Source organism: Adiantum capillus-veneris, chromosome 14, assembly GCF_014529385.1.
Source record: "Adiantum capillus-veneris isolate H3 chromosome 14, ASM1452938v2, whole genome shotgun sequence".
Lineage (NCBI taxonomy): Eukaryota > Viridiplantae > Streptophyta > Polypodiopsida > Polypodiales > Pteridaceae > Adiantum > Adiantum capillus-veneris.
This window is the reverse complement of record NC_140944.1, coordinates 10,483,789-10,508,094: the sequence shown is the minus strand read 5'-3', so window position 1 is coordinate 10,508,094 and position 24,306 is coordinate 10,483,789. Positions and strand designations below refer to the sequence as shown.

The following is a 24,306-nucleotide window of genomic DNA, read 5'->3' as shown; positions in this document are numbered from 1 at the left end:
TTCTGTCCAAAAGTGGTGACATAGCCAGCATCATCAAGTAAACGTGTGCTGATCAAGCTCTTTGTAATTGCGGGAACATGTCTCACATTCTTCAACGTGAAAGAAGAGCCATTCTGAAACTTCAATTGAACATCTCCAACACCTAAGATCTCACATGTCTGTCCATTGCCTAGCCGAACATGATCTTTAGTGGTCACATAAGAGGTAAACCACTCCTTGTTTGGAGACACATGAAGTGATGCCCTTGAGTCTATAATCCAGTCACTCAGTGCATTTCCATCAGATGTTGTAAGAAGAGCTGAGTCCATTGTATTCTTCAAGAAGTAGATGTCTCCTGACACTAGACTGTCATCCTCTGCAACAGTGTTTGTCACATTTATTTCTTGAATCTTCACTGAGGACTTGTTCTTCTCACCATGGTCTTCAGCTTTCTCTTTGCCTTTTTCTGCTTTCCATTCTCTGCAGTCTCTTTTCATGTGACCCTTCTTGCCACAATGGTAGCATTCTATGTCACTCTTGCCTTTAGCACTGCGGGACTTGCTACGAGACTGATTCCTCTTTCCACCTTTGTACTTTTCTTTGGTCCTTCCCCTGACAACTAAGGTTGTTCCTTTGCCTTTGTCCATTGTCTTTCTATTGGTTTCTTCAGTAAGCAGACTTCCTTCTACACCTGCTATGTTCAAACCATCTGGAGGTGCAGAATTACTCAAAGTTGTGCGAAAAGTGCCCCAACTTTTCTGCAATGTGATCAACAGGAACATAGCTCTAACAGGTTCATCAAACTTGACACCTTGAGCTGACAACTGACTATAGATTGTGTTGAATTCATTCAGATGATTGGACATAGGTGTCCCTTCTTTCATCTTCAAGTCAACAAGCTTCTTAAGCCAGTATACCTGTGAAGCTGCACTCTGCTTCTCATAAAGATCACTCAGCTTTAACCATGCTTGATAAGCCGACATCTCGTCTGCTACATTGAAGTAAACGCTTTCTGCCAAAGTCAGCATAATCGTAGAAAGTGCCAATTCATCCATTTCGCTCCATTCATCTTCGTCCATATCTTCTGGTTTTATCCCCTTGAGCTTTATGGGTTTTATCTGCTTCTTTTGTACCAACATGTGCCAAATCTGCTTCTTCCACAATGGGAAATTGGTTCCATCCAGTTTCTTGATATTGTAAAGAGCAGTGTCCTGTGATCCAGCCATAGCTACGCTTCACAGTAGTTTACTTTCCTGGGAAAAATTCGGTAGAGTTTCCCCTGTAAACTGACCTCTGAACCAATATCAACCTGTCAAATGAACCAAGAAAGCTTCAGATTCTGCAAAAATTTTGGCAGAGTCTCCTTTGTAAAATGGCTCTGGTGTACTAAAAACAGACCAAAGAACAGCTCAAAAAACCACTGTCTCTCTAACACTGTAAGCTGTGGGTAAACCTGTCATGCACCTGTATTGTCTCTGACTGTCCTGTCATTGTCCTGTAAGCATAGACTGCGACAATGCCTCAACGGCAGTAAAGCAAAGATGCAATCCCAACTGTCTAACTCACAGTCAATACATCCTAGCTGCCTATCTAAGGGTGCTCGAGGGATCGCTCCAAGACCTGTATCACCGAAAGTATCTCAACATTCGAGAATCCCCCAGCTCAATAAAACCTCACTCGACCCTCAACAAAGGCTGCAGTAAATCTAACAGTACATAGACTTCCCACAAAGTCATACATCCACAAATTTCCCACTGTATGCTGTAACCGCTGCGGCGGTTGTTTGCTGCGTGACTCACAGCCAGCAAACCCTCAACAGACATACATCATCTCTGACAATACATCCCATGTGGAAGTACCTGCAATGTCAGGATGAAATCTGGAATATCAAGCAGCAAACACAAGCTACCTGATGAACTAGTGGATGTCGCCTACAGTCTGTGTGTAGATGCACCCATTTCGTATGTGACACGCCTCCAAGAACTGTGAGCCGTCCTTCGATGTGTAGACAGCCACAAATCAACACTCTAGGAGTGTCGATATCCTCAGCACCTATAGTCGTAGGCCGAAAACCCCAAATTTGCAGAGTCGGATCTGCACCCGCTGAGACCACGTAGTCGAAAATGGCCCGCGCAGAACTTTGTCGAAGCCGAACGGTGACCGAGAACGGTGTCTTTGCTTGTCGAATTTCACTCCAATCTGAGCTGGTGACTCTAGCCTCCTGCAGTGCTACCCCGAGCCTCGATCTGAGCTCTGATACCAGTTGAAGGAGTACGAGCGGAAGTGTGACGCGAGAGAGAGTGCGAGAAGAAGAGCACGACGATATGGTGAACTCGCTCGACTGTAATGTGTAGAGCATAGTGAGTTCTTATTAGGTGTTTACAAAAGAATATGTGTACATACCTGGCGGCCCGCCCACTTACCTGGGCGACCACATTGGGCTTTATACCCCAACAAAATCTATCATATAATGTCGACAATGTATGATGCCATAAGAGATGCCTACACTAGCTCTATATAATGAGCTCGAGCATGCTACGAGATTTAAATTTCTAGGCTTCTTGATAAGTGCTCTATAAGAAATCATAAAGGTAACCACAAAATCTCTTTAGCATCCCATTATAAGCCACTCCTATTGCACAAAATTTGTTTTGATTGCATTTCCTAAGTATCCATGGAGGGTCCACATTACACGGCCTTGTATAGGTATAGTTACTTTTAGATGAACTTGCATGCGATACGATGATTTGTGAATTAAGAGGACTCCAAAGATGCAAAGAGAGGGATCTTGGCCACATACTAAGGTAGAGGCAAATATTATGACTTAAAAATTTTGTTATGGTTTAATTTGTATTTCACATGTAACTGTCTATTATTTGAGTTTATACTCCCACGGTAATGATAAATATCCGAGACAAAATCCAAACAATGAATCCCCCAGGTGTATAAAGAAAGGAGGTAAGGACAAACATCGCAACCAGATAGACAAGAGGACATCACATGCTCTTCCACCAAGTAGAAAAGGAAGCATATATTTAATGCATTAGGTTGTTCATTTAGCATTAATCATTCTCCCTAATTGCATAAAATCTCTACTATGTGCTCCATTTTAGAAGCGCAAAACATTGGTTCTCAAAGTCCATAATGATTGCATTGTGTGTGCGCTCCAAGACTTATGCAAGAGATTTTGGATGCACCTTTAATTAGTGCAATTGGTCTCCATTAGCTCGGCCTAATCATCATCCATTTTTGGAGGTGTGTGATTGTGTGAATAGTCATGGGAAACCAAAGTTATAGATTCTTTTTCTAGCTATTTACACGTGGTTCATGATTGGCCATGGTGGCTAGCTCGTTAATAGTATAACTATTATTGGCAATCTTCTAGGTTCCATTCCATTGTCAATTCTTGAATCAATTTTAGCAATCAAGTTTGGGTCTTTATTCTACATTTCCGATTGTGTGCTCAAGTATTAATTATGATGGAGTTCCATGAATGGTTCTCTAATCTACCCTCCCTAAACTCTACAATTAGAATCAAATCTATGAAGATATAACATCTGCTAATTTTTCTAATTAGAGCTTCTTAAGAGCATAAGCAAATTAAGCTTCTACTAATTCTTGTCTAATTGATTATGTGAGAGCAAGTTCTTGGAAGCCCCAATGATCCACTACTCTACGCAATTAATCAATCTTGATTAGGGATCTATTAGGTTTGCATCAATCACTCTCCTTGATCGCCCAAAGTCTCTCCTACCTGCTCCATTTTTGAAGTGCAAAACATTGGTTCTCAAAGTCCATCATTATTTCATTTTTGTGTGTGCTTCAAGCCTTATGCAAGAGCTTTTGGATGCATCTCTAAACTCTGCAATTGGTCTCCATTAGCTCGGCCTAATCACGCTCTAATTTTGGACGGGTTTGATTGTGTGAACTGTCTCAAGTGAAACCAATGTCAAATAGACTCTATACATGTGGTTCATGATTGGGCATGGTGGCTAGCTTGTTAATAGTATAAGTATCATTGGCAAGCTTGTGGGTTCAATTCCATTGTCCATTTTTGGAAGAAGTGTGGCTAAGTATCTCCAAGGTGGTCAAGCAAATTAGGATATGTTTGCAAGTAAGGACAAATGTCGCAACCAAATAGGCAAGAGGATCATCACATGCTCGTCCATTAGCTAGCAAAGGAAACATCTAATTTATGCATAGATGAAATTACATGGACATTGACATAGATGCATTGCATGAAGGATTCAAATTATCCAAATAAAATTTGAGCCCACATTATAGTAAAGTGTTGTAGCAAGTTGTTCCACAAAGTGTCTCACCTAAGAAACAATGATTTCACAGGGGTAATATTGACAAGCACCAAAATATCAAGTTACTTCACCGTTGCCCAAATGAATTGGGATATTATTGGAGCTTGTAGAGACTAAAATTGTGAAATTTAATAGCAACTTGTAGGCTATAGCAATTGAGAGAAGGGGGCTTTATAACACAAAAAATGAAGAAGCAATGGGAAAATTTCCACCAACAAGAAGGGGAATCATCACGGTCCAAAACTTTGATTTCTTCGCATACCAAAGTAGTTTTAATTTTGTTGGTTTGTGACACATGACCACCTATAGAAATTTAAACACTTGCAGACACCTATATACACACCAATGCTTCAAAGTCCAAGTTTGCACCCTTATGCTAAAAGGTGGAGAATAAGACATGCTATAAGTCTCAGTCCCCAAATGAACAAAGGAAAATGGGGTCATTCAAGCTCTAAAATCTACAATTTCTTTCCTTTACAATAATCTCGACATCAACAAGCTCGCTAACCAACATCAACACTCATGAAAAGGCATTAAGAATGGAAAAGAGGTCATAATCATTGAAAATGATGGCTCAATTTGGAAACAAGAGGCAAAGAAAAGAGAAAAGAACAAGTGTGAAGGGAAGGGAACGGAAGGGAAGAGAGAGAGAGAGAGAGAGAGAGAGAGAGAGGAGATCATGAAGCATTTGCATAGACTTAAGTTTACTCTCCAACCCACATGCATGGTCTATGAAAAAAACAGGAGTCATACAAGTATACAATGAAAAAGCTACAGAAGGTGCTTTTGGAACCTCTAACAACAAGCATCCAATAAAAATGTCACAATAGGCTTACCATGAGTTAGCTTAAAATATTAGCACCTGTAACACAGTTTAGGCGCTGCATTTACTAGAAATATATTTCAAGTGGGGATCAACACAGGTAGGGGTAAATAACTTTTATAAACCAGCACAACAGATAAGACAAATGGTGTTTTCTTCCAAGTCTTCCATCATGTGATCTTGAACCTCACCATGGCTATCAGATTAAAAGTCTCTCCCATTGGGGTTCAATATTCTTATTAGCTATTTTGACTCAAATTCGGTTTCTTCTCAAACAACGGAACCACCACTAAGTATGCATTTCCCCAAGTGATAATCAACAAGCATCTCATTGAGTTGCTCGCATATTCACCTTCATACGCAAGAAAAGTGAGAAAATTGTTGCCTGAGATAAATATGAGAATCATGCATGGCCTCAAAACAACCGCAAAGGTCACCCATCAAATATGTCATGGCACGACATTGTTGAATGTCCGCTTGCTTGAAATTTCAGCAGTGTCAACAAATTCTAGAAATTTTAGGCCCCGTCATTTGAGGTTTTGAGCTCAAATTGATCACACCCAAGACACATCTGAAGTAATATTTGAGCTATATTGCCTCTCAAGAGTTTCAAAAAGCCTAGAAATTGTGTATTCATTGTTTTTAAATAAATATTACTTGTGCACCTATTACGTAGCATTACTCATATTACAATATCCCACTTTAAGGCAATTGTCGTACCTCTAATCTTATCTTTGTTTTTTATTCATTGTATAAGAAGAAAAACAGAGGCCCCCAAAGATTTAGTCTAACGGTAAGGCTTTGGCCTCTCAACTTACCGGTTGTGGGTTCAAATCCCCCGTTGGGTCACACTCTAGAGGGACACCTTGTGCTCACCTAGTGTTCACGTTGCTAGGGCTCTTGCCCTTGGATACTCAAGTGCATCCTCCTCCTTAGGTGGGTCACCCAAGGACGAGGTTCCTTGCTGGTTGCTACCAGTTCTCTCCGTCGTCCCCAATATGTGGTGCATCAATTAGGTGGCCATGGTGATGCCTACACGTGGCTCTTGCCCGAGGGTATGCGGCCCTTGCCCGACCATGTAACATGGCTAATATTTGGAAAGGATAAGCACCTCCCCCGGTGTGTCGGGGAAAAAAAATAGAGGGAAGAATCTTCTAACCTACTAGACTCAAGTCCCCATCAGCCTTTTGCTTCATTCCACTTTGTGCAGCCAATTGCAGCAAAGAAAATAAGAGCAAGCACCAGACTTCATTGAGCTTTAGAGTACACAATAGCCTGGAAAGGTATACACATCACCCAAGAAACCGAGCTGACAGAGGAGGCAAGAGGAGAAACAACATACTAATTTATTGCCCTCTCAAAACTGCCATGAAAAAAGAAAGATTGCCTACCACAAGTTTGCAATGATATATCTACTTGTAAGCTGATTAACTTAAGATAGATCCGCCCTAACAAATCAACATGTGAAACTTCAAAAATGTTGTCAACGCATGAAACATCCCTACAGAACAAAATGTGCTTCAAACATTTGATGAAACTACTGAAATGAAGAACTAGCTCCCACTGTGAAATCCTCGGACAAATGCATGGAGAATCGTAATATAAAGCAGAGGTTGGAAGGAAATGTCTGCCTTCCGTTTCCATTCACCTCAGAAGTTTATACAACATTGAAGTAAAAGTATTCCTTGATGTAAATTCTTCGATTCCATTTAATGTTTGTTTCATCCGAGCATGATGTATGCATGCCTGCTTTGGCAAGATATGGCTCTCATCAAACAGCTCAACAGAGCATTTAGCCCCTAGTGTCGTGCCACAAAGGCCAAGCAGAAAATGTAACAAGCAGTGGTTCAAAACACGCAAATCTTTTTACAAATCAAAGAGGAAAATTACAGCGACTCTTACCAACTTGAGAAATATGCTCTTTATTTTTCTCTGACCTGAATAAATTTGATGCAGCACACGGAAATTGTGCCATAGACCCTCAGAAAAATGCTAAAATATCTGTTAATTAGGGCATTGAACTTTCTATAACATGTCAAGGAAGCTTTGCAATAAGCTTGTCAACGTGGAGAACTACATCATCGATGGTCGGACGAAGTTCCACCTGTGGCTTTAACATCCATAGCACAAATTGATGCAAGGAATCTAAGTATGGTTTTTTGGGACCTTCCGGCCATTTTACTTGCCCACTCATGGCTGCAAGCTGCAAGCTGCCCCCCGATTCGCCTAGAGAATATTCGAAAGGAGACACTCCATACCTGGAAAACAAGATTGTTCAATCAGCTATCAAAATTCACTTGCAATAATCTGCAATTCCCCATTTCCATCTCTTCCACCTTCCAATGTCAGTGCACCTAAAATAAACGGAGCTCAAAAAAATTAAAACACGAGTTTCATGGGTAGCATAGCTAATTAGCAATAATTAGACGCTCACTCCCCAAAATTAATGACTCAAGGAACACATTCTAATTACAACTGCTTAGATGACTAAAAGTCGGAAAATACTTCGGACAAATACCACTCCAGAGACAGGGTGGGGTGGGGTGGGGTACAGAGCCCTTGCGAGGGTTGGTTCGGACCCGGACGTGGTGCCAAGATCCTCTCTTCCTCCCTCCTATTCCCCTGAGTCCCTAATAACCTTCACAGCTCTCCCTCTCTCTCATCTATACCACTAGTATTTTGGATCATCCCTGACAAGCAAGAAAGAGTCATATAGATAAACAGCCGTGAAATTTGTGTTTACGTAAGCATGATAACTGATCTTGTATCGCGCTTATCATCGGCTGCGCCCAACATGTACAGCTGAGCTTACATAAATCTCTTGTCCCAGTGCCTGCTACGTCAGCCTCAACGTCTTTACTTTAAATGCCCTTCAACTCTTAAGCTGTTCCTGCATAGACTCCACTTGGTTTACTTTGAAGAGTTGAAAGTAGGATCCACTTGGTTTATTATAATTATGCACTTCTTGCAAGTTTTACAATTTCCCACAGTAAACAATTTGTTTGGTCCACTCATTGCTTGAAAAAAGCTCCAACAGCCATCAAAGCAATCTTATGTAGCAGACCAAGCAAGCATACTGACTTAACAGACTGCCACTTGAATTGCACAAGACACAACAGAGCCGGAAAATTCTTACATGAGAGCGTACAAAGTACATCCAAGAGACCAAATATCTGTCCTTTCATCCAGATCAAAATGGCTTGGACAGTCCCACAGCTCTGGGGCCCTGTAGGGAGCTGAACAATGTTGAGAGGCCCATTCCTACAATCAAAGAGAGCAGATTAGCTACAACATACATTAAATCCCAAAAAAAATCCTGAATCTGTTGAAGCATATAAACTCACTCTTTAAAGAACATTATTTTTCTCTCGTTTGCCGAATGGAATTAGGCAACATTTTTAACAACTGAAAACTCACTTGAACGGCAAGTGCCTCAGCACGTGAGCGAACAGACCTCCTTGCAGGTGCTGCACTACCAAAATCCATTATCATTGCAACTGGGACTTCATCACTTTTATTTAACAACAAAATGTTGCCAGGTTTAAGATCATTGTGGGCATAGGGAGGGTCCAAGGCATGCATGTACTTCAAACCTGCACAAATCTGCTATCAGCACAGTGATCAGCCACGCCTAGCATTTCAGAATGTTAGTTCTAGATCAAAAAAGAGCTTTTAAGTGATGCACATGCCCACAAAAGTGCGTGCAAAAAGATGCCTTTACTGAAAGGTATCAAATGAAAAAAATCTCAGGTACATCAGACAGAGACAAAGCATAACTTAAAGTCACAAAAACATTTTTCTATTCAAAATGCTCGAACAAACAGAAACAACACAACCCAGACATGCAAACGTACAAATCCTAGTACCATACACTGTACCTACCTTGCAGCAATTAGAGGTCCTATTGATTTGACACCACCTCAACCATCTCTCGTTAGAAAAACAGTGGAGTCCTCCACTGAAAACAAGAAAGTGAAGCTACTAGTGGTTAAGACGGCTAAGAGATCATCCACTAAAGAAGTTGACAATGAATATTTTCGCGTTTGTTTTCAGATTACCTGGATTTGGATTTGCACCATGTGTTTTCAATAGATATGGCACGATCCCATGTTTTCAAGGATATCCACAAGCACCTATGTATGGTATGGTACTAGGTATGTTCCAAGATGGTATCCAACCTCATATAAAGAACCAGCCAGCGACAAAAGAAGACCAAATTTCCTGGTGCAGCACAGAGAAAAAAATCTAGAGTGGAATACTTCAAGCAAGGGAAGTGTTGCCCTTGTGGAGAACAGGGACATATTTGATATTTCTGCACTTGGTCCTACCAAGCAGGACGACAAAACTACAAAACACAGGAAAAAAGCCAAGTAGGGCATGACATGTGTCACAAGCCGCTCATATGGCACAGTACTAGGGAGCAGCAGATGAAGCAGCCCATGGGGCAGTAAAGCGAGGGAACCAAGTTAGAGTCCATCATGCCGTTAAGCACAGCTGCAAATCTGCCACAAAACCTGGACTGCCTGGACCTGTGCTGACATAGCAACGTACAGAACTGATGACGTGGCAGATCTAGACATTGGAATTGTTTTATTGATTGCAGTTATTGAAAACATATAACTTTAGTGCTTTAGCATGGAAAACAAGCTGTGATCTTTAGAATTGCTTTTGAAGGCACATGCCTATAATGTCGCAAATTAATGACGTGGCATAGCCTAATAGGCAGGACCCAGTCAAGGGGGCTAAACCCTAATGGAAGAAGCAGAAGAAGTTTTCACCAACTTGCAGGTTCTAGTCGAGTGGCCCAAAAGGGAGTTAGGGTTAAAAATCTAACCCTACTAACTTACAGAACTCAGCTGAGGAGCCTAAACCTTATGAGAATAAAGCAAGGACCCAAAATTCGATAGAGGCCGATGACCTGGCAGCTGTACGGATTTCCGCAATTTACACCGAGGCTTTTGGGGCGCTAGCTTTTGGCCAGTTGCTTTTGGAACAGAGCTTTCATGTAACTACTTTTGGCCAGGGGCCTTTATAAGTGTGCCTAAAGCCTCACTTCTGCTCAGATTTGGCTTGGGAGCACTCAGAGGAGGACGATCCTCAGACATTGTACCTTGCAAAGCATAATGATAAAGAAATACCGAGAAGGGGCGCCAATCTTTGGGGCCAGTGCATCTAGGCGCAGAATTACAACGATAAAGAAATACCGAGAAGGGGCGCCAATCTTTGGGGCCAGTGCATCTAGGCGCAGAATTACAACGTGCCGTGTTCTCTCTCTCTCTCTCTCTCTCTCTCTCTCTCTCTCTCGGGGTGAAACAGGGTTGCCCATTGTCTCCTACTCTATTTGGTATGTATGTTGATGAGGTGTCTGATTACATTGACAGAGAGGGTGATAGAGGTGCCCAGCTGGCAGGGACGTGGATCCCATTGTTGTTATATGCTGATGATATTGTCTTGATCTCTGACTCACCAGAGGGTATGCAGCGACAGTTGGATGCATTACACAGTTTTGCAGAGGATAGTGGATTGTCTGTAAACCTTGGTAAAACCAAGGTCATGGTGTTTAACACCACACCGCAGTGGATCAGGAGATCGGCACCGACCTTCACGTATGGTCAAGAGATTGTGGAGTATACAGATGCATACACTTACCTTGGGATAGTTTTCACTGGGCCGAGGTTTTCTTTAGGGAGAGCAGCAGAGACTAGACTGACCAGAGCTTATGCGGCCTTGGGAGGCTTGGAGAGGATGTGTTCGCAGGTTCAGATCCAGGAACCTCGGACAAAGTTATGGCTCTTTGATACTTTAGTAGCCTCAGCTATGATGTATGGGGTACAGGTATGGGGACCTTCTGTAGGCCAGGATGGTTGGAGACGTATGGAGAGGCCCTTGGTATCTATGATCTCCCGATTGATTAGAGCCAAGGCCTCCGTACCTCACGCGATCATTCGAGCAGAGCTAGCTGCCCCCCCCATGGAGATTGAGGCGCTTACCAGATCAGTGTCCTTTGTGCACAGCCTATGGGATACTACTAGAGACAGATATGCTAGACTGGCCCTTGAGTCTTCCAGACAGTTAGCTCTACACGGGGACACTTCATGCTGGTATGCACAGATGACTTCATGGTTTCAAACGCATGGCTTCACCATGGACAGGTTGCCCCCTTTCCAGTATTCTCTTCAGGCACCCTCGCTGTCTCTTACACGGGTGGAGATCACTAGACTCATTCGTCAGGACCTGATCCAGCTCGACACCAGGAGGACATGGATAGAGCCGCCTCAGGAGTTGAGCACGAAGATGGCTTTCTATAGAGAGCATCTTCTCCACCTCATAGGAGATGGGTTTGTGATTCGACCCAGCTACATGGACACACATATGTCTCATGGTTTGCGTTGTGCCATTGGTCAGATACGCACATCCTCACATCAGCTCGAGATTGAGACTGGTAGATTCAGAGGGATACCAGCAGACAGCAGGATATGCCGATTATGCCAGAGAGAGCCAGAGACAGAGTTGCACTACATATGTCATTGCACAGTGTTCTATGAGATACGGGGGCGTTTCCACTGCTTATTCAGAGAGGGTTTTGGTCCTCTATCTAGGGTCATGAGTTATGAGGATCAGAGATGTCTTGGACTATATCTACTTGAGTTACACAGGTGTAGACACACTTTACTGGGGAGAGCTAGAGAGAGGCAGTCCCAGAGACACATTACAGATTTCTTTTCACTAGATATGGGACAGCCAGAGGAGCAGCCACCACTGCAGAGCTCGTCCCACACTCATTCGACCACTACTGGCACTCTCATCGACCGAGCATTGGAGCTACAGAGATACAGACGACCGCGACTGATGCGAGGAGCTACACAGCATCGACGGAGACTACAACAGAAGATTCGAGCCATACTCTCTCGACATCCAGAGTGCAGATGAGGATGGATCCTCACCATTTCTTCCATCTTTGTTTCACACACTGTTACATCCAGTTTACCGGGTATCTATTGTATCAGCTGCTACACCCACGTAGTTTTAGATTGTAGTAGTAGTAGTAGTATTTTGTTCCACTTCTAGTTCTTTTCTAGTTCTTTTGTACCCAGACATGGTATTAGATTCACTATTTTGTAACTGACTGGTCTCATAGGTCATTATGGCCTTTTGAAGACGTTAATATAACATTTCATTTCATTTCATTTCTCTCTCTCTCTCTCTCTCTCTCTCTCTCTCTCTCTCTCTCTCTCTCTCTCTCTCTCTCTCTCTCTCTCCCCCAAATTTTGCTCAGTTATTTGCAGTTTCTCATGTGTGTTGCAGTATGTATATCTTTGGCTTGGAGTGTCCAAGTCTCTTACATATAAATTGAAGGCTAGCCTGCCATGGTAAGAGAGATTAAAGTCTACACGGTCGCACAATTAGTCATAAGTTACGACTTCTAATCAATAAAGACATACCACAAGGGGCACTTGACTTGAGGGCTAATCATCTCCTAAGGGGAACTGAGCCTCTCCCGTATCGAACAAAGTGCAAGTGTTATTCTATTTGGATAAGATGATTGGATACTGATCTAAGTGCACCAAACATTCCAAAAGGATAGGATGGCTAGATATTCTTCTTGATAATCAATATATTTGGATGATGAAACGACTAGTTTGATAGTTTGCATCTGAGTGTTCAGTGTAAACTATGTCAATGCATATCCAACATCCACTATGAGATGACAAGATTTAGTGCATCGTGTAGCAAGAGGGCACCACATGCCAGCAGAAAAGAACATACGTGAGAACTTTAAACACTTCAAAGTTCAAAACAACTGAACTGAGAGAGAGAGTGCACGACACACGAAACGAGGAGTGGCGGAGTTCCATCCCAAGAGAGCACTACCCCAAATCCTAGCGCCCCTTTCGGTATTTCTTTATATTGCCTCACCAAAGTACAACTCTGCAGGACTCTAGGACTATGCTCTGCTTCACCTTCCGGTTGATTGCCAGAGGAAGTGCCCAGCCCATGTTTATAGAGGCCCTTGGCCTCTCTAAAAGCAATACATGAAAAGCACTAACTTTAAAAGCATCTGGTCTTCAAAAAGCTAGCAATGTAAAACAGGGAATTTTCGGACATGCCACGTCAGCATGTTGCAACGCAATTTGAGGAAGTCCGTACAGGCTACCACGTGGCACTGTCAACGCAAATGGCGGGCGTCCATACAGCTGCCACGTCGTCATCTTTTATGCAAGCTTTTGCGTGTGTATGTGTGTGTGTGTGTCTTTGGGGGGGGGGGGGGGGGGGTTCTTGCTTCTTTATTTAGTATAGGCCCCATCCAACAAGAACCTCATAAGTTGGTTAGGAACTTCTTTAAAACTTTAGCCGACTCGAAAAGGACCTGTGAGTTGGTAAATTCTTCTTCTGCTAGGCCCCTCAACCGTGATGTGTAGGTTGGCTAGGGTTAGACTCGGAGAGCCCTAACATGCCGAGTCTTCAGTGGCTTGAGATGTCAACAGTTTGTGACATCACACTTCTTGAAAGAAGAGTAATCCTCTGCAATTACAATATATTTGCAAAACAACTCAAGTTTGCTCAAAAAATTCCGAGGGACAATCAATTTTCGCATTCCAAATCGGAGTTCTTGATATTCCGGCGTAGTAAAATTAGCCATCATACCCAGACCACGTTGATCTTGTACGTGTGTCTCGATGACTAAAATTTCATACCCAAGCAATCTCACTCAATTAGGAATATTCGGTGGCTCACACACCACAATGCAACACAAATGCTCACATATGCATGTTACAAGACACAACGAACAGTGCCACTAAGCACTCCCCCAAGACAGACGGTCTGCGGTATGAAGCTGCTTACCTCGTTACTCTCCCCGTAAATAAGCTAAAAAGGTCCCAATCATGATATATACCTTCATAAGTTCAGAATAGTCTGAACTCACGAATTATAAGAGGGAATAAAGCACTCATAAAACTATAAAAGCAAGGGACACACGAAAAGAAAAGAAAAACAAAAACAAACTAACTAACTAACTAAATCACTTTGATTGCTTCGAAACAAAACTAGATAAAACAAAACATTATTAACTTAAAAATGTTTTCAAAAAAGGTATGTGTAAAATAAGTTGACGCAACTTACTTGGCTTAAAACAAGTACTGAACTTTAAGCAAAAAAAAAAGGATAAGACATCTTAAAAACTTAATCCTCGAAATCAAACTTCACACAACAGCCTATAACGGAACACATTCTTAAGTCCTCAGGTAAGCTAAATATGAAATCGAAAAATGAATACTACTACAAACCTACGAAGAGCAAAGAACCAAACTTGACAATATGTGATCTCAACTTCACTGCTTGTCCAAACAGGAAGAATAAGATTATCACCTTTATCATGCATAGCTTGGACAACAGCTATGACATCCCTACTCACGTCGTCAGTGCCCAAGAGTAGGTGCAGGTTTATATAGAGGTCATTCATGCTTTGAACGTACTCTACAAAACCAACGAGCTGAGTTTCTATCACCCTCCGGAGGTGATGGGCATACTCAGCCATGATAAAGGCTAGCAATTGTCAAGCTATAGTGAAAATACTAGAAACGCTAAAGATCAAAACAACAACATAAGGTGTTATTAAGTCAAACAATAAGTCGGCTTTTTAGCTCCCCACTTCTATTGAATTTACTACTGATTATCTTGAACATTCCAAAGGAAGAAACACTAAAAATAAACTTACTACGATGCAAAAATGAACGAACTTTTTTCATGATTCTTTTGAATGAGTATCCTTTTTCAACTAGTAAAGAAATAAGATGGCAAGATTGAACAACAAAAGTAGATTTACTAGAACAAAGACGAGAAAATCTAAATAGTTGAGAGCAAATGACACCGTACTTAGCTAAAAGAGAAATGTTCGAAGAAATGTGAGGCATGCGGATGATTTTTAGATTGGCATATTCTGGTTCAAGGCGCTTATCATAGATATCTACTTCTAATCCCAAGGGAGTCTGAAAAATCTTAAGGTCTAAAAAGGCACAACAATCACTATTTGTGATACAGTTAAGTTCACAAAACTCCTTGGGATAAATCCCTCCGCCTACAGAACTCGAATTCAAATACATAAAATCTTGAAAAGAAGGAACGTCAGCGACAAAAAGATCATCTACAAAGCGTCTTACATTGCATAACTTGTGCAAAAATATTGGGCAAGTGTTAGCAAGGACAAGACGCTCCATAAAATCAAACTCATAAGTAAAAAGATAGAAATTAGCAAGAAAAACAGCACAATTGGTACCCATAGGGATACCAATTGTTTGCTTGAAAAGAGAGTCGCCGATGGTTATATATAAATTGTCCAAAAGAAAATCTAACCAAAATATGATGTCAATGTCATCTACAATCCTGGTGAATCTCTTTCTTCCTTTGTCTACATCTACATTCTTATTTTTCAGCCATAAGAAGTCAAAGTTCAAGGCTGACTTTTCTACTAGCAATGCCTTGTACCTATCCTTCTCAAGCTTGAATGCAAAAACTTTTGAAATAAGAGACTTGACTCTAAATTTAAGGTCCTCCAAATTTAGCTTCGTGTATAGCGTTGTAAAGTCAAAAGTTTGGAGACATAAAGGAGAAGATTTCTCCTTAAGGCTTCTTGAAGAGTTCAAAAACTTTAAAACAGGAATCACACCTACTGAATCATTTAAAATCCAACTTGAATCGGTAGGTACGTCTGCTTCCTTTAGCATATTATTCCACAATTCATTTACGCTAGGTAAAATGGCTTTGAAACAATAACTAAGCCATTTGGAAACCTCGGTCAAAGAGGTGTTACAAGAAGCAGCTATAAATCTAGGCTTTATAGGGTTCTTGTGGAACTTCCAAACGGTATATAAAAAAGGTAATTTAGGCTGGCACTTAAAACCAAAAGACTTACAAAAGTCTTCATGTTTCAAGATAACCTCTTGCATTGAAAGATCACAATCACTGTAAGTCTGAGAATTTACTTCACCTAACAAGCATTCTAAATAGAACTTTTTGCACGTAACAACAAAGTTATTAGAGCACTTATCTACATAAGAGATTACAAAATCACGATGAAACTTCCTAAGAGCATCACGATCAGAAGAAGATAAGCTATTCCTTCCTGAAGAAACGTTCCGAGAGCAAGATGCTAATTTCAAAGAAGCTTTCTTGAGGATTACAAACTTCCAATGGGTAAAAATACCTTGAACTCCTAAAGACTCCTCAAACTTTACTACAAAACTAGAAATTCCTTTTTCTATGGCTTTGAGAAGGCAAGAGTCGTTTGAGGAAGGGAGCCTGTATTTAGTACCTCTTGAGAAAAGTTCTTTCAAAGAATCCGAAGGAAGGATAGAACAATCGGTAGTAACTACATGACCCAAAGCTCCATTTACGTAAGAAGAAAAGGCAGTTTTACTACAAGGGCAATCAATACTTGAGATTGCAAGCCTCTCTTGCTTTTTAAGATTACGTCCTATGTCACTATAGTTGAAAGCTTTTTGTCCTAATGTTTTCACATATTTGAAAGCTACGACAGGATGGTTCCATACCTTTCTCACACAAGGAGGGAGAGCATCCAAAGCTTCTTGAGATCTCAAAATAGAGCTTAATCCAATCTTGTCTAAGTCAGGGGAGGTAAAGATAGTTATCAACAAATCTTTCTTTCCAACCAAGGGATTTTTCAGACTAGGACATTTGGACTTCAGAAATTTGCCTAACAGTACTCGAAGTTGAGTATTGTGAGACTCTCTTAGCTCCAAATCTTCATAAGAGTAGTTCTCAAGGGTATACAAGAGCTTAAATAGGATCCTTATATTATACCTTTCAAATATTTTATAAGAAAAAGAACCCAATTCCATGGCGCTAGATAAGTAAATCAGTCTCCGTTTGAAATCTCTATAAGCAAAAATTCTATGGTTAGAAGGGTCATCACTCTCAATTCTAGAGATTGAAGCCCTAGGGAGACCTTGTACTCTACTAGAAATAGTGTTGTGCAAAACAACTGGATTGATTTCAGGGATAGAAGGCGGATCTGAACGAGAACCTTTAGGAATCCAAATTCTTTTAAACTGACTTGAAGGGAGAACTAAATCGGGTTTGGGATGCCTTCGCCAAAGCATAGGTTTCTTATGGTAAATTGTCTTATTTTTACGTAAAGAAGACTTTCCTTCCAAGTTGAAACCTTTAGGGAAAAAAGTATGCAAAGTTCTCATCCAAAACAACTCTCGAGGCCACGCTGATTTATAGAACTCTTTAGAGTTTCTAAAATTACCTTCTATGTGCTCAATGGGAAAACAACGGAAAGACTCAAACCCATGTTTTGCTATTGCCGCATACAAGGGTTTCACACTTTCACGTACGGTGCTCTTACTTTGAACTTTTCTCGCTTCTCTTACATGTTCCTGAAAACGAACAAAAGCTGTTCGAAAGGTTTGGCCAACATACATCATAGAACTATCGTGAATATTATAAATAACATAAATAACTTGAGAGGTATGAACCGGACTTAGAGGACGATCTACCGCAAGATGTTTTTTCCTTAAACGCCTCAAACGATTGAGGGCTTTTATGGAAGAACTTGTGCAATGAGTACTAACTAAGACATTCTTAAAAGAAGCCCAACGAATAGGACCATCACCAAAAACATGCAAATTCTTCAAATTAGACTTAGCTAAAAACTTAAATCTTTCTTGATACAGACTATGACTACTTCTAGCTACTGAAAAGAAAGAAGGGTCGAAAAGACGTACCTGAGAGTCATCAACATTGCTGGTTGAAGCTGAAGAAGAAGTAAAAGTGTTTTTCATTTTTGTAGTAAGGTCAGTGTTTCAGATCAACGCCCGCCTCAAGGCTAAAGATCCTAAGGCTAGATTGGTGCTAGCCACACCCCTCATTTGTATAGCAATCATGAGCTCAAAGGACTCATACAACCAAACACTCCCAAGACCACAACCTGCATCACTTGGAGATTTCAAGCATACAACTAAATGCTTCCCATACCATGCTTCCCAGACATACCGTCTGCATCGTTCAGAGGTTTTCCAACGTACAACGAAACACTCCCCAAACATCCCATCTGCGTCGTTTTGAGGTTTTCAAGCATACAACAAACGCTCCCTAGGTTAAGACAATACCAAAGCAGCATTTCTCACTACTACACCCAGGGGTAAATCACCAAGCATTGAAACCAGTATTGAAACCAGAGTCAAACAATTCAAATTGGCACCAAGACAGGTTTAGAACAAATACCATCCATTTCAAACAAATTGCAAACAATACTTTCTCAAAAAAAGTTCAAAAGTAGCTAAATACAAAACAACTTGATAATTCATTCATTTTTTTTTCGAACACCCGAACTTGAGGATGACTAGCTTGGCCTTATGCATCAGAGTAACGGTACGGTTCTGCATCTGGAGGGTCACGTCATTCTTGTCGTGCAAACGAGAACATCACAATTGCCTAACTTCATGATGTGGAAATCAGTTTTTTCATGATATCCTTGTATGGTCACTCGAAGCGCACTGATGAGAGGGACCACCTTCTGGGTCTAGCAGGTGGCTAACTCAGTTCGTTTCTCTGCATCATAATCAAAGACCATCTACTTAAAAAAATTGGATGGATGAAGTTCTCTATAGCTCCGGGGTCAAAGAAGATTAGGGCTCTGCACAACTCATTTGAACTCTCCAAGTTTATGCCATAAATAACAGGTACTACTCCAATAGCAGGTCTAGCTGTCTTCGTCAGAGGTGGCCCTAGGAACCTGTCTGTCGTCGCAGCGAAAGGTTGCTTTGAAGAAGTCGAAGCTCTTTGAGGACATGTATTGAACGTATGTCCGGTTTGAAAGCATTGGAAGCATCGGCCTTCTTGTAACATGATTTCTCGTTGATGCTATGTCAAACGAGGCCTTTGAGGTTGAGTTTCACAAGACACCTGAGGATTTGTTCATTGTTGCCGGGAGTTCGGGTTATTGATCGGAGTTGCTTCTGTAGTAAACTCCAGCTTCCCTTTCATCAATTTGTAGCCGACTGTTGCATGGTCCATAAGCTCTTGCATGGTTGATGCTTGCTTGGACAAGCAACCCTATAACGGTGATGGCAGTCCAATGGTATATCGCTCGCACTGGTCCTCCAAGGGAATAAACTTAGAGAAAGACATCAGAAGATAGGCGTCGAGAAACCGTTGAATATAGTCATCCATGCTCTCTGTGGCAACATTTTCAAGTTGCCCCATTCGAACAAGATCTGGACTTCAAAGAGAGAAGTAATATAACTACTTGCGAGAATTGTCTTGAAAGCTTGCCATGTCCTTGGAGCATGCAGTTGTGTCGCTATTGAACTCCGCCACTACATAGCATTATTTTTAAGAAATCCCGTTGCTCGAAATATCTTGGATTTTTCTGTATAATTTCCCAAAGCATAGATATTGTCGAATTGCTATAGGATCTTTCACCCCAGCAAAGGTGAAAAAATTTATTGTCATGCCGCCATCTTTGAAATCCTTCAACTAATTAGGCGCTTATTCCGGGCACGAATAGTAAGGCTATCAATACGAGATCCAACCATTGTATCCTAGTACCGATGGTGATGGGTGTAACAGACTTCGACACCCCAAGCCAAGAATCTACCACGACACACGAGAGCAAACTAAAAGAATTGAACAAACTGAGAGAGAGACGACACGGCACGGTATAGTTCTACGCTAAGAGAGATTGGATTGGCGCCCCTTTCGGTATTTTGTCACAAATTGGTGACGTGGCTGCCCGGTACACTCATACACACACACACACTCCCTTGTGGGGACTCCCGGATACGCAGGCAGTGCAGCATACGGACAAACCCGTGAAATGCGGCGCAAAATCCGTCAAAAAACGCAGGTCCGTACAAGGCTGCTGACGTGGCAAATTACGTACGGAATGCAAGCATTTTGTGTGGGCTGCTTTTCTACGCCAAGGGCTGGAAAATCCTACGCAAATTGGGAGTTGCTTTATTTTACGCAAAAGCATGAGAGAGAGAGAGAGAGAGAGAGAGAGAGAGAGAGAGAGAGAGTTTAAAGCATTGCCTTCTTTTTAAAAGGCTTTTGAGTTTTCAGCTTTTAGGGGCTCTGCTTTTGGCATCCCTGGTAATGTATAAATAAGTGGGCAGGCCTCCCACTCCTCAGAGCATCTAAATGCAGAGTCTAAGAGTGAGAGTCTCCCACTCCCTTGTACTTTGAGTTGCAGATTAATACAAAAAGAAATACCGAAAGGGGCGCCAATCTTTGGGGCCAACATCTCTAAGCACGGAACTTCGTCGAGCCAATGTCGAAACAATTGTGAACTGTGAACTGTTTTGAAGAGAATTCTTGTGGTGTCGCAGTAGATTCTCAACTTGGAGTGTCCAAGTCTGTTACAGTGGTATCAGAGCGGGGCCGATTTCTCTTCTACCGGGAAATCCAGTCCTTTTTACGCGGCACTTATGGATTCAAACAGAGATCAATCGACTTCCTCTGCATTTGGAGATGCGGGAAGAGATCACGAAGAGGATTCATGCGAGTATGGCCCGCCTCCGTCTACTCCGGCGGAGCTTGAAGAGATGTCACGTGACGCATCTAACCCTATGTGTACGTGGACAAGCTACTTCATGACAAGGGTTCAGTTCAGTTCAGTCACTCTAGAATAGGAAGTGTACTGGCACTTTTGTGAGTCTGTTCGCAGACCGTGCATGCCCAAGCACTTAGAATAGATGCATATCCTCTGGTTGCACACGGCATGCCCATCAGATTTCAGTCAGAACCCATCAGAAGCATTTTTACAGTGCATAGACCTATTTTCCTTATTTTTGACATTTTTCACTTATTATTTTTAAGTGACTTTTGTTGGAAACTAGGTAGGGCAATTTTGCAAGGAAGTATATAAGAAACCCTAGCGCTAGCACTTTCTGGCAGAAGAGGCAGCAGGAACTCCGCGTTCAGCAGGCAACTTCTCAACAGGACCCCCATCAGCAAACCTAGGTCTTTGTTACGCATTTTTCAGCAAGACCAGCCCTTGGCGTTTTCAATTGCAGATCAGCCCTAGCCCTTTGCATTGCAACAACCTGGCGACAGCAAGACCAGCAGATCCCCCAGCGTTACCAGATTTCCCTCGCAGAACAACATTCAGTCCTAGCGTTTTTGCATCAGCATGACCTCATAGCGTTTTGCAAATTCATCGCGACAAGACCAGGAAGCATCAGCGTTTTCAGTTTTCAGCAGTCAGACATCGCAGAAGAAGTCCCAAACCTCGCAGATCTCACAATCCCACAGCAGATCCTCGCCGCACGGTCACATTCAGCGCAGTTTGCAGTTTCAGCCGGAAAACGCAGATTTCAGCATCTGTGTTTTCAGTGCGTCGTCGTTGCATCGTCGTCATCAATATCGTCACCGACCTAGAGTCAGAATTCAGCAGATACAAAATTTGCAGATTTCAGCCGTTACCGTTTTCAAATTTCAGTCCGTCTCCTCGTCGTCGTCGACATCATCGACAAGTCCAAGCATTGTAGAGATTTGTGCAATCAATAGTAGACCATTCTCGCCATAGAGAGTGGGGCCTTCGGAGGAGGGTTTGACAACATTCTAGTGTCGTATTCTTCTCTCTCTATCTCTCAGTCTCATGCACCTTCATTCACAGTGTTCGCGACTTTGTTTGTGTCCATTGCACTCTCTCACTAAGGAACGGAAGGCTCTCCCTTCCATAAGTAAAAGGAACCCTTGAGCATAGTTCGGAGCACTCATCTTGAGCAAAGTTCAACATTCACTTCCGCTGCACCTTACATTGGTATCAGAGCTTTGGCAGTGTTCTTTATCACTCAAGGAAAGAACCACAAGATTTTTATTTTTATTTTTGCTTGTTGCGGTCGCACGTAACCCAAGTCCTCTTGGGCGTGTCGATTCCTGATCGTGTTTTTGAAGAGTGACAGAAATCCCAAGAAACAAGGGCTTGTCCAGCCTCCCCTTGTGCCTCTTTTCACTCATTGACAGCGGACCGTGCACTTAGCGGCCGGCCAATCGACGTGAGGTGGGAAAAAGCGACATGAGGTGGGAAAAAGCAACCTTGGTGTCAGCGCAAGGGCGCCAAGGGGTGCGCCCGCGAAAAAGAGCAGAACTTGGGTGAAGAGAAGATCCTTCTCTAACATAGATTCAAAGCTAAAGAAGAACCTCAAGAACCTGAAGAACCCACGTTCCTCGTGCACTTAAGAACCCACGATCTCAGAGTATGGTCATCACCCCAAGCGGAATGGATACTTTGCTTGGAGGTGGTGAGCATGAAAGTAGCGAAGAAGAATTTCCCCACCAAGGAGGTTTTTCTGACCCTCTCCCTTCCCCATCACGTCAAGGATTGCACTAACTCCTATGGAGGCTTTGGACCACATGTTTATGGAAAGGAAGTTAGAACGCGAAGCAGGGAAGTTAGAACTCAAAGAAAGAAAGTCGGCTCTTGCGCGTGAGCATGAGCAAGCGCACTTGGCGGCCGAAGAAAGAAAGACAGCAATTGATCGTAAGTACCAAGAAGGAATGGAAGCCATAGCACGTGAACGCGAAGAAAGAAGGGCAGTCATAGAGCGTGAGCGCGAGCAAGCACGCTTGGAAGCCAAAGAGCGACAAGCCAAATTGGATCGTGAGCGCGAAGAAAGACAAGCAGAGAACAAAGAAAGAGAAGCAGAATTTGATCGCGAGAACAAAGCAAGAAAAGCAATGAACGACCGACACATGAAAGAGATGTTGCGACTCTTTTCTCAAGTGCAGGCACAACTGCAAGAGATTCGGGAAAAGGAGACTCTCTCCGTCTCTTCTTTTCCAAAGCATGACACACATGATTTGCATGATCAAGATGTGATTATTCACAAGCAGGATGATTTGCATGACAAAGAAGTGATTGTTCACAAGGATGATGGTTTGGTTGATACCTTTTCTAGTGAAGCTAACCTCGTTGCAGACTCGATCAATCACGAAGAGCCGATCTTGGCTCTCGAGTCAAGGTCCACAAAACCCCCACAGGAAGATTCGATCAATCACGAAGAACCGATCTTGGCTCTCGAGCCTAGGTCCCAAGAACCCTCTCAGGAAGTATTATGTGTTCGAATGATTAGTCAGCACGCATTGTTCGAGTGTTTCATTCGTGATCGTTTCCTGTATTTTAGTCAACATCTTTATGTGATCCCTTTTCATAGGAATGACATATTGTACGATGAGCACGATTCACTCATGAATGAGCAAGGATGTATGCGGATGATTCATGAAAAGATGAAATGTTTGCACCCAAGAATTCACATTCCATGTCTCTTCCTTGGCATTACTTCCTTGCAGAGAATGCAGGAGCAGCACCCAGACAATCCTTGGTTGAAGGTGCAGTTGCAACAGGCTCACCAGGAGCTTGCCAGCATAGAGGAGAGGCGTCACGAGTTTGCTTTTCGTCGACAGGCATCTCAGTGGACCCAGGTGGGTGATAGATTGGCTGGGTCGTTCTTTGAGGTAGTGGGACCCTGTCATGCGCACACGTGTCAACCATTTGAGGAGACCTGACGGGTCAGTTGTTTCAGAGCCAAAGGATATACTAATGACTTCTACCGTGACTTGCTGTCAACAGAGCCTCAGCCAAAGCGTCAGGATGCATGCAAAGAGCAAGTTTGGGCAATGCCTTGTCTTGTAATTGAGGAGATGTGTCAGAGACTTGAGCTGCCTCTCCAGCTAGAGGAGATTCATGTGGCCCTCAAAGCACTTCCCTGTCGTAGCTGTCCTGGGGAGGATGGTTTGACTCCTAGTTTTTTCTTGGAGTACTTGGACTTGGTGGCACAGACCTTTGCAGCACTTTTCAATACATCTTGCACACAGGAGAGATGCCTGACGGCATGATTGAGGGCTTGATCTACCTCATTCCCAAGGAGGAAGGCTCCTTGGATGAGATTCAGCAGTGGCGACCCATCACCTTCCTCAACTCAGGCTACAAAATTCTAGCCAAGGCGCTGAGCTTGAGAATTCAGGCACTTCTAGAGAGTATTGTACGTGGGACCTAGACAAGTTTTGTCAAGGAGCGCAGTATCCTTGACAACATCTTCACTTTTTGGGAGGCGTCAGCCCTCGCTCGTCTCCGAGGTGAGGATCTGGTGATACTTCTTCTCGATTTTGAGAAGGCCTACGACAGAGTGGACTGGGACTTCTAGGAGGATACTCTACGTAGGA

General features: G+C 42.5%; 1 protein-coding gene across 1 annotated transcript in view; it reads right to left on the bottom strand.

Annotated features, from left to right (window-relative positions):
- Nucleotides 1–6,958: 6,958 nt before the first annotated feature.
- Nucleotides 6,959–24,306, bottom strand: part of PK3 (serine/threonine protein kinase 3) — a 40,130-nt gene continuing 22,782 nt past the window's right edge. The window contains exons 4-6 of the mRNA XM_086528287.1: nucleotides 8,533–8,718; nucleotides 8,252–8,376; nucleotides 6,959–7,373 (exon numbers count right to left, since the gene is read on the bottom strand). Coding sequence (XP_086384413.1) covers nucleotides 7,151–7,373; nucleotides 8,252–8,376; nucleotides 8,533–8,718 — 534 coding nt within the window. The 3' untranslated portion in view covers nucleotides 6,959–7,150. The remainder of the gene's footprint in view (nucleotides 7,374–8,251; nucleotides 8,377–8,532; nucleotides 8,719–24,306) is intronic.